General features: G+C 51.0%; 1 protein-coding gene across 1 annotated transcript; it reads left to right on the top strand.

Annotated features, from left to right (window-relative positions):
* Positions 1 to 1,095: 1,095 nt before the first annotated feature.
* Positions 1,096 to 9,868, top strand: LOC131289357 (tuberin). The gene is made up of 6 exons (XM_058318593.1): positions 1,096 to 1,307; positions 1,386 to 2,290; positions 2,368 to 5,153; positions 5,887 to 8,614; positions 8,681 to 8,848; positions 9,023 to 9,868. The coding sequence occupies exons 1-6, from the start codon at positions 1,235 to 1,237 to the stop codon at positions 9,284 to 9,286; spliced, it is 6,924 nt and encodes a 2,307-aa protein (XP_058174576.1). The 5' UTR covers positions 1,096 to 1,234; the 3' UTR covers positions 9,287 to 9,868.
* The last annotated feature ends 4,957 nt before the right edge of the window (positions 9,869 to 14,825 follow it).

The following is a 14,825-nucleotide window of genomic DNA, read 5'->3' as shown; positions in this document are numbered from 1 at the left end:
CCGACAAATTGAATACGTAAATAAAACTATGAACGACCCGGTTGACAAAAATTCAATTTTTTTGCAGCTGTCATGTAGTACCAGCAAGTTTTTCCATGGCAGATTGCTGGGACTCTTGCTGGAACTACAGTCGGACGTCGATTATCCGGGGCCGGATTAACCGGGGGGCGGATTATCCGGGGGTCTTGCAACTGACAACTGCACAACCGGGCTTAAATGTTTCCATGAATATTAGGTTGGTTCACAACATTTTGTAGCAATAATGTGTCAAATAAATTTTCTCTGATCGAAAATAGCAATAAAAATACCATAGGAAAATAATTCAAACATTTTTTATGATTAATCAACTAACTGGAACAGGTCAAAAGTGAACTAGCCGAGACTCAAACCAGGTATTATAAACGTATTTTAGTATATGTTCGATTATCCGTGGAATTCGGTTATCCGGGGACCTCTCGGTCCCGACACCCCCGGATAATCGACGTTCACCTGTACATAGTACCAGCAACAATGTCAATTTCTGTCAACCGGGGACTGTCAAAAATTTAATTTATTTTTGACAAATCCTAAGCGATTTGTTCGCCATGAACCCACCTAGTCTATGAATCCACTTTGGTCAACATCAGCAAGATGGGTTGGTGCTGAGAGAACGAAAATAGTGTAGAATACGGTCGCCAACAACTAATTGTGTGATATAGAAACAATAGACCAGCAATTACCGCCCTCGGGTTGCACGGGGACGGTCCGGCCGAAGGTCCGGTTCTCTGGCCCGCTGTTTCTGCTGCCGGCAAAGTGTGCGGCACGCAAGTCTGGATTCTTGCAGCACTCGTAGGACTTGTCGTTCGCTCCGATAATTGATTGGCTAATCGGTGGTAGTTGGGTGATCGATTGCCCTCTGCCGCTATCTTGGGTTTGGAAAGATCCTTACCATCTGCGCCACAGCTAGCTAGAACTGTGCAAAATTCCATCCACCGTGAAGCTCCAGAAACTATCACCCTTGCCCATCTGCGGTAGTGGTATAACCTAACAGCTGTTCGTGTACGACTGTTGTAGAATCGAGGCGGATATTTTTTCTAATTTACGTCCAACCAGTTTCTTTGCACCCAAACCCTCATATGTCGAGGTTTGTTTTGAATTATTGAAACAGTGAACATAAAGGCCATATGAGCGTTAAGACCGGGTAGCAACAAGTCGCCAATTTTTGTGAGAGAAAATTCAATCAAACAACATCAAAATGACCTCAAGGGAACGCGAAACTCATCTTTACCGATTGAAGCAATTCTTTCGCATCACACGATCCGGAAGTGGTACGTACATGGGTTTCTTGGGAGTTTGTCGGAATGAAAACCGGCGAATGCGAATTCATCTTTTTCGTGCACTTGCAGTGTCCAGCTCTCGTAATGATCTACCCATCTCCCCGGAGCTGGAGCGTGAACTTCGTCCCGAAACCCCGGTAACGCAGCGCTGCAAGGCGCTGAAGGACTTTGGCGAGCAGGTAATGTCGTCGCGACTCGAACCGGACGCCGTCCAGTCCCTGTGGGAGCTGACGAAGGATTTGCTCGTCGGTAACAAGTTGATGGAGCAGCGCCAGTGTGCCCTGGCCTTCTACTGCAAGCTGATCCAGGGCCAGTACGATAGCCTCGGGTTAATGCGAGCCCAGTTCTATCGGGTGATCGTGAGTCACAGCGAACCGGAGGACATCGGGTACCGGTTGGAGATGCTCAAGCAGCTGACCGACACGGGCAAGCAAATTCAAAACTTTGAGAAGGAAATTGGCCCGTTTCTGCTAGAATGGATCAAACCGATCGACGAAGCGGGACTGATCGATCCGCTGCTGGAGCTGATCGTGAACTTGATCAAGTACAACGCGGCCAGCCTCGAGCCGAAGTTTCTCGTCGGCGTCGTGTCGTACATCTTTGACATGACGTGCAAAAAGCAGGAGACGTCCACGATTCTGCTTTGCCTGTCGGTGCTGGATTGCTTCATCTGTTACGCGATCATACCGAACGAATCGCTCACGCTCTTCATCATCATCCTGTGCCGCATGGTGAACCAGGAGGCGTACTGTCAGCACTCGTGGAAGATTATGAAAAACCTCTTCGGAACGGCTCTCGGTCATGCGACGCTGCTCACCATGTGCAATATACTGAACAATCCGGCCTTCCATCAGGACGATGCGCTGCTCCGCGGGGCCATCTTTCACACGAACGTGGGCCTGTGGGGTGTTGGCGGGTGTGTCGTACCGATATTGAACTGTTCGCCTTCCCTTGTGCTGACCAGCTTTTGGAATGTAAGTACAAGCAGAGTCACCACCTCGACGGCGTGCGTTCGCCGAGTAAATACAACTTTTCTTTCCCTTCTTTTTAGGCTCTGAAAAGCCGCCACGTGGTCGTAACGTACGAGGTCATTTTGAGCATGAACCGGTTGATTCAAAAATCCGGCACCGAGCTGAATGAACCGACATGGGACATTATCTGCGACATCATGACAGAGATCTCGCATAACCTGGCCATCCATCGACTACCGGCCGAGCATACCGTTCTGACGCACTTTCACGATACGCTCAACATCATGGAGGGCATTCTGCAGCAGGGGGCAATGAACGCGGACCCGGAGAAAATTTACGCCCTGATCGAGAAGGTGTCCGCCGAGCGTCCGGAGGCGTCCGTGAAGCGGCTGATCGATTATAAGGCAAGTAAAATATCGGCCACCCGGTCCGAGTGGCTACGACAGCTGTGTCAGTTCATGGATCGGTTCTATCGGATGAAGAACAGTAACGTGCGCATCTACGCCGTGCAGGCCCTCGAGCGCATTATGGCCGCCAATCGGGCCGCGTACGAAGACGAGATCCTGGAGCGCATCGTGATCGTGCATCTCGGTAGTGTGCCGCTGGAGAAGGACGCCGAGGTTCGGAAAGCGGTCGCCCGCACCCTGATCGAGTTCACGATACACTGCGAGACGAAGCGCTGCATCGAGCTGCTCGAGATCATTGAGAAGCTGCTGCACCGGCCGTACGAAGAGAACCACGAGGTGCGCACAGAGCACGAGGTGGAAGATGTGATACTGTTAGTGGACGGACTGATTCGGTTGTTCATCGTCAAGCTATACCGGTTGCCGTCGCTGCACGCGATCCGGGTGTATAGTATGCTGATCGGGCTGCTGGAGCTACACTATCAGAAACCGAACGTGCTGGCCAATGTGAGCACCATCCGGTACCGGATATTCGCCTGGATGATGAAGGCACGGGCGAACGGGTCGTTCCACATCGGCTATCCGGACCCGGAGGACGATAATCGGGTGCGCTTCTCGCACTATCTCGGTATCGAGGGCCCGTACCAGCACCAGAGCCTGCAGCCGCAGCCGTACCTGTCGAGCCAGTCGTCTAGCCAGCTCAATCTCACCGATCAGCCGGGTGGGGGAGCGGAGCGCTCCTCGCTGGATCGCATTCCGGCGACGAACCTGACGACGATCTCGATCAAGCGCGGCTGCCAGGTGATCGTGCTGTGCCTAAAGGAAGAAAAAGACTGGGAAGTGATACAGCTCGTGCTGACCGAGCTGCCGAACGTGATGCAGAATAAGGCGCTGATCCAGGGCAATGACGTGGACTCGCTCGCCCGCACCCTATACCGGATGTACACCGATCGGATGCAGCTGGAGAAGCTGCAGGTGCCGGCAAATATGCTACCGAAGGTGTCCGACTACATGGAACTGATTTTGCCGGCCCTTTCGAGTCTCGCGATGTACCACCAGCATCTGGACTTTAACACGCAGAAGAACATCATCGAGGCGCTGAAGTTGGGGTTGATCTCGAGACGGGCGCAGGACTGCATCCGGACCCTCACGATTCTGCTGCTCGAAATGCCCGAACAGCTGATGCCGAAGATGGCTGATCTGCTGCTCGAGCAGAGCAAGATGACCAGCACGAAAACGGTCGCGTTGCCCGTGCTCGAATTCCTTTCGACGCTGATCCTCGTGCCGAGCTTCCGGTTTGGGAACTTTAACACGCGCACGTACATGTGCGTGCTGGCGATGTCGCTGCCGTACACGAACCCGTTCCGGTACGATCACTACACGGTGTCGCTGGCGCACTACGTTGTGGCCGCATGGTTTATCAAGTGCAAGCTACCGATGCGCCACCAGCTGGTGAAGTTCATCGTGCAGGGGCTCGAGTCGTACGTGAAGGTTCCGTTTCAGGATGGGTCGCGTTCGTTTTCGCAGGCCAACGAAGATTCGTCGGAGCGCAAGCGCAGCTCCAGCCTGACGGAGCAAAGCTCTCGGCGGCGTGATCGCATCCAGGCGCAGCAGCAGCAGCAACAGCAAGCACAAGCGCAGGCCCAGCAGCAATCGCAAGGCCAACAAAAATCCCAGCAGCAGCACCAGCTCTCGAACACACCCGGCGGACAGTTGCTACAGCAGCAAGGGCAGCAGCAGGCCGGACCAAAGGGTACCGGTGTGTCGGGAGTTTCCGTGTCGAGCTCGTCCTCCACGCAGCGCGTTTATCCGGTGTCCGGTCTCAACGACGATATGTGCAAGTTTCACTGCGAACTCGCGGAAACGTGCGTCGACTTTATGGTGCGTCACACGTTCTCGCCCTGCTCCGGCATCTCAAAGCGGCTCCCGTCGGCCGAGTTTCTGCTGTCCGGCGGCCAATCGATGACGTGGCTCGTCGGACACGATCTGATCACCATCACGACGAGCGGCTGCTCGGGCGTTAACTTCCGCAATGGGCTGTGCGATCGGTGCCATCAGTACTGTGTGGCCGCGGGCGTAACCTCCGCCACCGCCGGCCACGATGCCAAACTGCACCAGCACCAGCAGCAGCAGCATCACCCAGCACCACCACCACCATCTTCCCTACACCAATCCCATCCAATGCTCTCGAAGTCGAACAGTAGCGCGAGCACGACAACGACCACCATCGGTGGGCAGCCGCTGTCGCCTGAACCACCCAGCAGCAGCAGTGCCTCGTCCGGCAAGGATTCCGGTCTCTCCGGGATCGGTGCGACCACCCACCACCATCTGGCGGCGGCATCCATGGCGACGGACCACACCGACGGTAAACTTCCGGCCGTCGAAAACGGTGGAACGGTCGCGGCGCTTTCCACGGCGACGTCGAATAAAAGGTATACCAAAGCCAGTTTGCAACACAGTAGGTAAGATCGATAGTACTCAATCGGCCCGTTTCTGCCCGGGTGTATATGTGTCTGTGTTCCCAAAGTGAGAAAAACTTGCACCATCACGATCATCATCCAACTCTACCCGCAATGTTTATATTTTTTCGTTCATCCCGCAGCAAATTGGCGTTTATCAGTCGTATTTCTTTCTAACCTTCGATTGTTTTCATCCTCCTAACACTCCAAGCATAACTGCATTCAACCATTGGCCTACAAAATCGATATCGACGGGGGTTGGAAAAGGAAAAGCATGAAACTTTCCACTAAAATTTATTTTTTTATATTTAACTTCCACCTGATTGCACCACGCGTAGGATAGAGAGCAATAAGGCCAATTTGTACATCATACGGACATTTCCTATGCTGCCTCCTTCCTCAAAGCCCTTAGTGTACGATGAGACTCGTCCTTTTATACGTAAACATTAAACGTAGAAAATCCCTTTCAAATGACCCTGCAAAGCTGGGAAGAAAAAACCTCCTAAAAAAAACATTTCATGTAAGCTTAATATTAAATTTAAAATTAATCACAAACGAGACGCTACGCTACGCATCATTGTCCATCGTCAGAGCAAATAATCCTATTGGTAATCCCAAAAAAAAGGGTTTTTTTATTCTTAACTGTATCACGCAGAAATCTATCTTAAAAGTATCACTAACCGTTTACTGCTCTTGTTAACTTTCTTTTTCCGTATGTCGTGTCTCCCCAAACCAGTGCAAACGAATCTGACAGTACGGATCTGACCACCTCGAGTTCGACCTCATCGTCGACGGCAGCGACACCGTTCCCGGCTGGTCCGCACTCCGCCCACTCCGCGGGGCCCATGTCGGCCGGTGCCGGAGGTTCGGCTTCGACTGTCGGTTCGTCCACCGGTGGCAATCGGTTCTTCCGCCAGGGATCACAGGAGGGCTACTCGTCCGGATCGCTGGAGGCTTTGTCGCGCCGCGGTAGCAATCCCGACTCCGTCGACCATGGAGGGCCACCAGGCGCTGCAGGAGGTGCTGGGGGTGGTGAGTTGCTGCGGACAAGCTCGCTGGTGGCCCCAAGGGGACCACCGGGTCTGATGGCGACGATCGGCAATCGGTTGATACTGCCGCAGCAACTGGGCGGCTCGATGACGGCCGGTGGCTCCTCGTCCTCGTCGGGCATCGGGTTCGATAGACCCGTGCAGCCGTGTGCCTGCGTTTGTACCGGCTGGGCGGAGGTGAGTGTGCGCCGACCGACGGGGTACACCTCGTGGATTACGCGCATCCAGAGCCAGGTTTCGCACGACATCCTCGGTGGCGATGTAGCGCTCCAGGACCTCACGTGTCTGTTTTCGCCCAGCGTCGGTGGTGGCATGATCGGATCCGAGTTTTCCACCTACAGTGGGGCCAGCGTTCCGCACGGATATGGAGCCGCTGGCGACTCACTGACTCCATTCGGTAGTAACGCGGACATTCCCGCGACCATGACGGATCGCTTCGCCCATTCGGACGCGCCCAATGCAGGCAGTGTCGACCAGATGAATCCACCCTCGAATGTCGCGTCACCTCCAGTGTCTGCCTCCGCCATCGGTGCGGTCGGTTCCCGCGCAAAGGTTTCCATCTCGGACGACGTGTTTGAGCTGACGAAGAAGAGTGACCCGAAGAAGAAACACTCGGTAGAGGAAGAGCACGAGCAGAGTGAGGATGAGGAGCTGAAGAACGTGCTTCAGGCGGGTGAAAGTGGGTCGCTTAGTGGCGGTGGATCTGGGCCGATCAATATTCCACGCAACAAGCATCCGGCGGCCGTGTCCGATGACGATGATGATGGCGATGAGGATGATGATGATGACGACGATGATGATGACGATGGTGAGGACGACAGTGACGACGAAAGGCGTGAGTCGTCGGGTCGGGGACGGTACGACGACCACCACGAGGGTGTGGTGTTCGATGATCCGGAGGGACGTTCGATGCGTAAAACGGTGCGTCGGGTTAACTCGAGTCCCGAGATGGGGTCCAAGTGGAATAGCAAGTATCTGAGCAAAGCGGCCGCAAAGGCGGACATTTCGGGACCACCGTTGACGATGGTTGACGCTGGCGCCGGTGGTGGTGGTGGTGGCGGTGGTGTGGGAACGAATGAAACATTCACAAACACGACGGTAAACGCGCCCGTCCAACCGGAAGGCTCAATGGTGGAGAAGAAAAAATCGTCCACTTACGGCAAGGGCGTCAGTTGTGAGGCCATTCCGGAGGAAATTGCCGGATCTACGCCACCTCCACCGAGTATGTTGCGTACCCTTGGAGCCGCGCCCACGGTGGACCCGATACTGTCAACAGTGGCACCCACGGTGCGGGGTACGATGGCCGCGAAACATCAGGCCGAGTTCAGTGCGGCCAAGTCGGCAATCACCACTTCGCTGCCGGAGACGAACACCCTCGAGCCGCCGGCCGGTGGCCTAGCACCGAGGAAACAACATTCGGCCGACGATGCAATGGCGCCCGGCACCAACCAAAGCCGCTCCACCCTGCTAGATGGAGGTGCCTCGAACGAGACAATAAACCTTCCACCGGGCACCGGTGCGGCGTCGATGGTTCCGGCCGCCAACACGATCGCTCCGATCGCCCTGCATCCGATCACGCAAACGTCGTCCGCGTCAGCCCTCAGCCTAAAGCTGCCGATGGAGAAGGTTACGAGCAAACCGCCACAGTCACCGGTACCGCTGTCGCCGCGACTTCTCGCCCGAAACACCGCCAACCTGAAGCAGTCCAACTCGGGCACCGCCTCTCCATCGTTCCCGTCGATGATGGCGGGAGGTGGGATCGGAGGTGGCACAGGTATTGGGGGCGCCGGAAGCAACGATAACGACGTTCCGCGTGGCCGCTCGAAGACCATTTCGACCGTGCGCGAGCACTACTCGCGCGATGGCTCCAAGTGGAGTGCCTCGAACGTGGCGCGGATGCGTAATGAACCCCTCAGCCGGACGGTGGTCAGTCCGAGCTTCGTGTTTCTACAGCTCTACCATCACGGGCAGTTCGGTCCGGAGCGCCCGGTGCTGATGGACAAGGATCCGGAGAAGGCGATCGCGCTGCTCGATCTGATACCGCCGTTCGAGATGCACAAGATCGGCGTGCTGTACGTCGGGCCGGGTCAGGCGGGCAACGAGACGGAGATACTGAAGAACCGGTACGGTAGCCTGCGGTACGCGGAGTTCCTCAGCAGCCTCGGTACGCTGGTCGCGATCAAGGATGCCAAAGAGAAGAACATCTTCATCGATCTCGAGAGCAACGGGAAGGACGGTGCGTTCACGTACATCTACCAGGACGACATCGTGCAGATCACGTTCCACGTGGCGACCCTGATGCCTAACAAGAAGCAGGATCCGCACTGCAACGAGAAGAAGAAGCACATCGGGAACGATTTCGTCACGATCGTGTACAACGAGAGCGGCGAGCATTACGATCTGAAAACGATCAAGGTAAGACGACCACCGACCCTGATTAGTGCCAGCGTTAATTTTGTTATCCTTGCTCTCACCACACAGGGTCAGTACAATTACGCCTGCGTAGTGGTGGAACCGATCGAGCTTAACAGCAATCGCGTTTTCGTACGATCGAAGGATGACATCTCGCAGCACGTGACGCGGGAGACGAAGATCGTGTCCGACCATACGGCGCCATTGCTCGCCCGCCAGATGGCACTACATGCTAATGTAAGTGGAAGGTTTTTGTAGCAGTTTTTTAATCCTTAAACGTAAGCTCAAAGCGTATGCCTGACTCGAATTTTAGACTGTAACACTTTTATGAAAGTCGCTCCGTGCTTTGTTAGTACATAAAACTGTTGAATATGAAACTTTCTAATAAAACCTTTCTTCCCCCTAAAACAGTTAGCCTCGCTGGTGGCACAATCGTTGAAGACTAAAAACTCGAGCCCGTACGCCTCGAACTGGCTGGAGCGGTTGCGCAAAATTAAAAACATCCGCTCCCGGTACGGTCAGCAGTTGCTGGAGCAGGAGCAGCAGAAGCAGCAACTGCAACAGCAGCAGCAACTGCAGCAGGGTGGCTCGGCGAACGATCTCAGCTCGACCGCCAGCACCTTGGGCGGAGGCATCATGTACCGCGTCGATGACTTCTCCAAGTACACCGTCTGAGTTCGGTTCGTGTTTGTCCCACTACGAACATCATATTAAGATCAGGGATGGTCTCAGAAGCGTTCGTGAGAATGCAAAGGGTCGAACGCAGACCGCAAGCAGCAAGGCGGGGGACCGTTCCTTGGGCATTGTTATATCTATATCAATTTTTATTGCTCTTTTGTCTAACCATTTTCCGTAGCCTTCATTGCACCACGCGAATAATGAAGCTCTATAATGAGCCTGTGATGGTCAGTAACGAACGTTGAAGTAGCATCTTCTTCCTAAAAAGAATCCCCACTAGCCATCGCCGTCGTTCGCACACACCTGTTGAGTTCTGCTCGTCATGGGTCAATGAGCCAACATGTGCATTCGTGTACTAATTGGCATTTTTGAACTTCCCTTCCCAACACTTTAACCTTAGCCGGGGAGAAATCCTAAGCGAAAAGTTCTTCTTCATGGATATTATCCAGTGTTGGGCAGCGAGAAAGGCAGAGTGAGCGAGAGAGGGTGTGAGACAAGTTTAATTCCAAATCCGTACTAATACCGAGCGAGGTTCCTCCGTGTGGACAACTTGGAAGTAGCAGCTAAAGGCACATCGAATTCCGCAAGGAAGCAGACTTGCTCGTTGCCAACATTGTGTATGATTGTTAACTCCGCCAGCAGAACGAAACGAAACAAAAGGAAGACATTTTGCTACAACTGATGACGCAATATCAATAATGGTTTGCATACTTGTTATCGTACAAATAAAACTGAAGATACCATAAACAATCAATCGTGATTTAATCACTCTTTTCTGTACAATTTTACATGTTTTTTTTTCTCATTTATTAAACTTCTTTGATTTGAAACAATATTTTTTCATCCTTTTCCCTCCAAGTTGCATAATCCTTTCTTTTGCTTTTTGAATCACGTCCATTGTGATTGTTAATTGAACATTTATAAAATCTTCTTCCAACGACGTTTCGATTCCACGTATTGAAAAAACAATTTAACAATTTACATAATTCTTGTTTTTCTGTACAATTTTACATGTTATTTTTTCATTTATCAAACTTCTTCGAATTTGTTTAACTCTATTTACTGCTCAGTTTATTAAAAAAATATAAAATCTACTTCCTTCCACGTTTCGATTCCACATTTAAAAAAACTTTTACAACTTACAATTCCTTGCATCTCGTTAAGTGTTGTGTTTCTTGCTGAAGAAAAGTTAAATTTAATAATTCTAATGAGATTGGTTAAAACACTTATGGAAAAATAAGAATTAATAGTCGGAATTGTAACCAAAAATAATAGTAACACATAAAAGCAATGATCGGGGAAGAAAAAGGTCACCTAAAGGCTTTAATAACGCGAAATAACGGTAGTTTGGCGTTACTTTAAGATTAATTCCTCGTCAGTACTCATTTTATGTTATCATTTTTCTTATTCTGCATATGTGCTTGAAGGGGGTTGAAAGTGAAAAATTACTCGTACCTCCGTTGTCCGATGCGGCTTCACCCGTTTTTGTGTAACGCTATCGATTAATCAACCCCTGGCAGAGGGAGTTAGGTTGGAAATAAGAACGATCTTAGTGGACAGCGATTTTCAATTTGCAAACCTCCCGCAAATGGACTTTTAAGGCGAAGCCTTACGTACTACGTCGCGTTAATTGTAGTCAACCAGTAACTGAGGCAGTTCGAGTAACATCGAATATACGCCGGGTTGGGTTTATGAACCGTTAGCAAAGGGAAAGGTGCATGCATTAATTTCCCACGTGCGAGCGCCGTAAATTGAAATGTTATTTCATTTTTCGGTCGGTCCTTAAATCATCTACGTCTGTCCACATGTCGGAGCACCTAAATGGTAGTACTGCGTGGTAATTAAATGTGCACCGTTGTGGCGTCAGCGCAGACAATCCATGGCAGTGTATCCCCAAAGAATTAGAGTGGAATAACTCCCCAGTCGCGAGCGGGTGTTCGCTATCGTGGATCTAAGTTTAAATTAATTGCAGCTCTGCGTTCGTTCCTGCAGGCGTTTTTCGATTTCCAATCGCACCGGTAACATTCGCTCTAATCGCTCGCTATTGCTTTAATTTTCATCAATTTCCTCCGGGGTACGCATGCAGGTCAAAGGAAGAATTTCGAATTGGGAATGGAAAGCCATCGTGTCCGCCAGATTGGTGTGAAGTAGTGTACCACGACTCCAACGCATGGCAGGATGTGGTACCTTCTAGTAGTAACCGTTCTGGTGGGATTTTTGGAACCTACCGTAGGCACCTTGCTATACGGACCCTGTCCTCGTCTGCAGCAAAACAGCTACGAAAAGGACCGAATCGAGCCGTTCGAGAATACTGCTGGTGAGATCCTGTACTTTTCCAATGTACGCTTTGAGGCCCTATTCGACGGTAAGGCGGAGATCGAGGAGCGGTACGTGTCGTACTACGCGGTCGTACTCGAGCACCTGGACGAGGACCAGTGCTTCAGGCCGTTCCAACTACGGTTTAAACCATCCTTCACTGGAAAGATCAGCTACGCCTCGACTCGCCACGGGCCGCTGACAATGATCAACACCGTCGTGCTGGCGCTGCACGAGAAAAACTATCTGCTGGCGTTCTCGTGCGTCCAGATTGGCCACACCAAGCTGGAGTACGTGTGGATCTTCGGCCGATCCGGTCGGTTCGGTGTGGGGCTTCAGAAGGTCCGGCAAATGTTCGAACCCTGGCTGGCGAACATTAGTACGCCGTTACAGGATCTACGCCGAACCCACCACGAGCTGCCGTTCTGCACGAGCATCTTCTGGCCGGCAGTGGCGGGTGGTCTTATTGCTCTGGTGGCACTGCTGAGCGTAACCGGAGGCATCGTGTGCTGGAAGAAGCACAAACAGATCCTTCAGCTGCGCCGTTCCTCGTGTGCCGATTTTCCGATGGAGGAGATGTACCGTCCGGCGGAGGAGGAGCAGATTGGCGACGTGCCGCGGGATATTACCTCCGCTAGAACAATTGCCGTCATGCATGGAGTGGTTATCTGAATGTAGTGCCTAAAAAGTTTCACTTTACTTACGTGACCTCTTTACTGAGTTCAATCCGAAACTGGTGTCTGTCGCATTCCAAACAGACATTGGCATTCTCTCCCAAATGATTTTCGATTGGAAACTTATCCAATTAGTAATTCTGTTCTGTTCACATTAACATAGGCATTATTGCTTGTTATTAATCATCTCATTATCGCAGTTTAGGTTAAAAATCCATTTTTATTTTGTTATTTAGTCAACAGTCACTTTACTGGCTAGGAAATGGCCTGTCCAACTGGACGGACAAGCCAGTCTTGAGCTAACATACTTAGGTGGTTATAGTCCAGAGCAGCCTTGGCTTGACGTATATCGATCCTAAAACACAGCACTTCGTTTACGCCATTCTACCAAACCTCTATGTCCGACGGAAAAATCTAAGAGGACTTTACGGGCTGCGTCATCCAGTGTCATTCGCCTGAAAAGTCTGGCCTACCGAATACTGGTTATAGAATTCGTCAATATATCGGTTGTTGTATTGTCCCTTCTTCTATTTGAGTTTAGTCGAACATAACTTTTTTAGAAGGGTGGGGAGGGTGTAAATTCGTAATAGTCCTATCGTTTGCTATGCTGAGTCAGAAGTTTAGTAAGCCAAACATATTGTTCTAATACATAATCACGGATAATTGATAGCTACTTCCATAGTAAAACATGCTGTCTCCAGTCGGACTTTTTCCGTTTCCGTTCTAACTGAACAATCCGGTGTCGCAGACATTTTTCGCACATCATTCACAAAGAAGTTCCGTCCCACTAGGGTGTTCCCACTGCTCGTCGCCAATTCGGCGGACTTCCTCGCCCCCAAGCTCCTCGACAGCTTGGAGCTTGTTATGAATTCGTAAATATTTATCCTCAACAACGACACACCGCATTGTCGGTACGCGTCTAGGAGCGCCGCGTGGTGTTGTCTTGAAGATTTGACTATCTCGAAAACAAAAGAATAAAACACAAATCCGCCCCAATCACACACAACCACGCGCCAGTGATTGTATCCGCGCGCGCGCGCACGCCCGTGTGTCCACGGTTAGTGTGTGATGGTAGCCGCGCACAGACGCGTGATCATGATCTCGCGATCACCACAGCGTCCAGCCGTTTCGTGTTTGCGCCGGATCGACGGCGGTAGAAAAACGGACGCGTCCCAGCGTGCTGACTTCAGTCTGGTTCCACCTTTTGTGCCGCGACTGTGTGTTTCCCATCGTTTGGTGGCGTTCGAGTGCGCGTGTGGATAAATCGCCTATGATGCGCGCACGTTGTGTTTAACCTTCCAGCTCTTACCGAACTGAAAAATAAAATAAAAACGCGAGAAATAAAATAAACAGAAGAACTTCAGAGGAACTAGTTTATCGGCAAGTACCCATCCCCTTTCGCGGGCGATATTGGGCTGGTTTTGTGATACTGGTTTTCAAGTAGCGATATTTATCAGCAATTGTTCTGTTCCGTAGTGGTGAAACAATATGACGGAGTAGTGTTATAACAACACTTTTAAATTTTCCTCTTCACGACGTCTTCCGTTCAGTGTGTTTGATTTCCGAATCGTAAACAGTTGTCAAAACTCGCAAGGTCTAAGCAGCCTAATACCCGCTGGCCCGGAAGCTCTGCTCTCTTCCGGTTCAACTCTACTGTTTCAAACGGTTTATAAGGCCCTATCCGTCGTCAGTTGCTTACGGAAGCCAACGAAATAAATCGTGTGGAAAATTGTAATCATTCTATCACAGTCGCATCAGTAGTCGGGCGTCTTTGGTGTGCCGGTTTCTTTTCTGTAAACCAGTACAAGACCAGGAGTTCTCGCCGAACGGTCTGAAACGGTGTACTGTAAAGGTCACGGAAACCGAAAGCAACAAAACAAAAAGGTGCAGCCCTTCGATAACCGAACCAGTGTGTGTGTGTGCAAGAGGAAAGAAATTTCAAGATCAAGAAAAGGCTTCCCGCCCGCTTGTCCGCTCGCCCGCCATCCCACACCAGAACAGCATGAGAGAGGAGGATCTGATTCTTGCGCGAGCCATCGTGGCCCAGCAGCAGGATGCATCGCCGGGTGCGTCGCCTGCACCGTTGCGCCGTACGCTTGTGACGAACCTGCAGGACAAAACCAAACAGTTCCGGTAAGTGGGAAATCTATTAAATCAATCTTAAAATATTTCCATCGCTAGCATCGGTATCATAAGACGATAAAGAAAGTGTTGAAAGCAGCAAGAGAAATGGTTTCTGGTCAATGTTGGATATGTTTGACACCTGCGTGCTAAAACCCGCACGGTAAATAGGGCAGAAAGGTTCGCATGAGAAGAATAATAGGTAAAAATGTTTTCCTGAATCCTGTCGCGAATTAAAATTTGGACCATAGAATACATCGTTGTCGGCACGATAATAAGTCAGTTTTGAATTCCGGGTTCAAAGCAACTGAATCGAACCTGTTCCCACCAATATCACAGGGAAGGTGTTAGAACGCGTGGAAAACGCAATTTAATTACCGTGGAAATCAATGTTTCATTGTGTGTTGTTTTTTGTAAAGCAAATC

This window comes from Anopheles ziemanni, chromosome 3, assembly GCF_943734765.1.
Source record: "Anopheles ziemanni chromosome 3, idAnoZiCoDA_A2_x.2, whole genome shotgun sequence".
In the NCBI taxonomy this organism is placed as follows: Eukaryota; Metazoa; Arthropoda; class Insecta; order Diptera; family Culicidae; genus Anopheles; species Anopheles ziemanni.
Note: the sequence above shows the minus strand (reverse complement) of the source record. Positions and strands in the feature narration are given on the sequence as shown.

Excerpts from the sequence above, each read along its gene's own strand:
- LOC131289357 (XM_058318593.1), top strand. The coding sequence starts at position 1,235 with ATGACCTCAAGGGAACGCGAAACTCATCTTTACCGATTGAAGCAATTC. Across the intron at positions 2,291-2,367 it reads TGCTGACCAGCTTTTGGAAT|GCTCTGAAAAGCCGCCACGT; the intron begins GTAAGTACAAGC and ends CCTTCTTTTTAG. Across the intron at positions 5,154-5,886 it reads GCCAGTTTGCAACACAGTAG|TGCAAACGAATCTGACAGTA; the intron begins GTAAGATCGATA and ends TCCCCAAACCAG.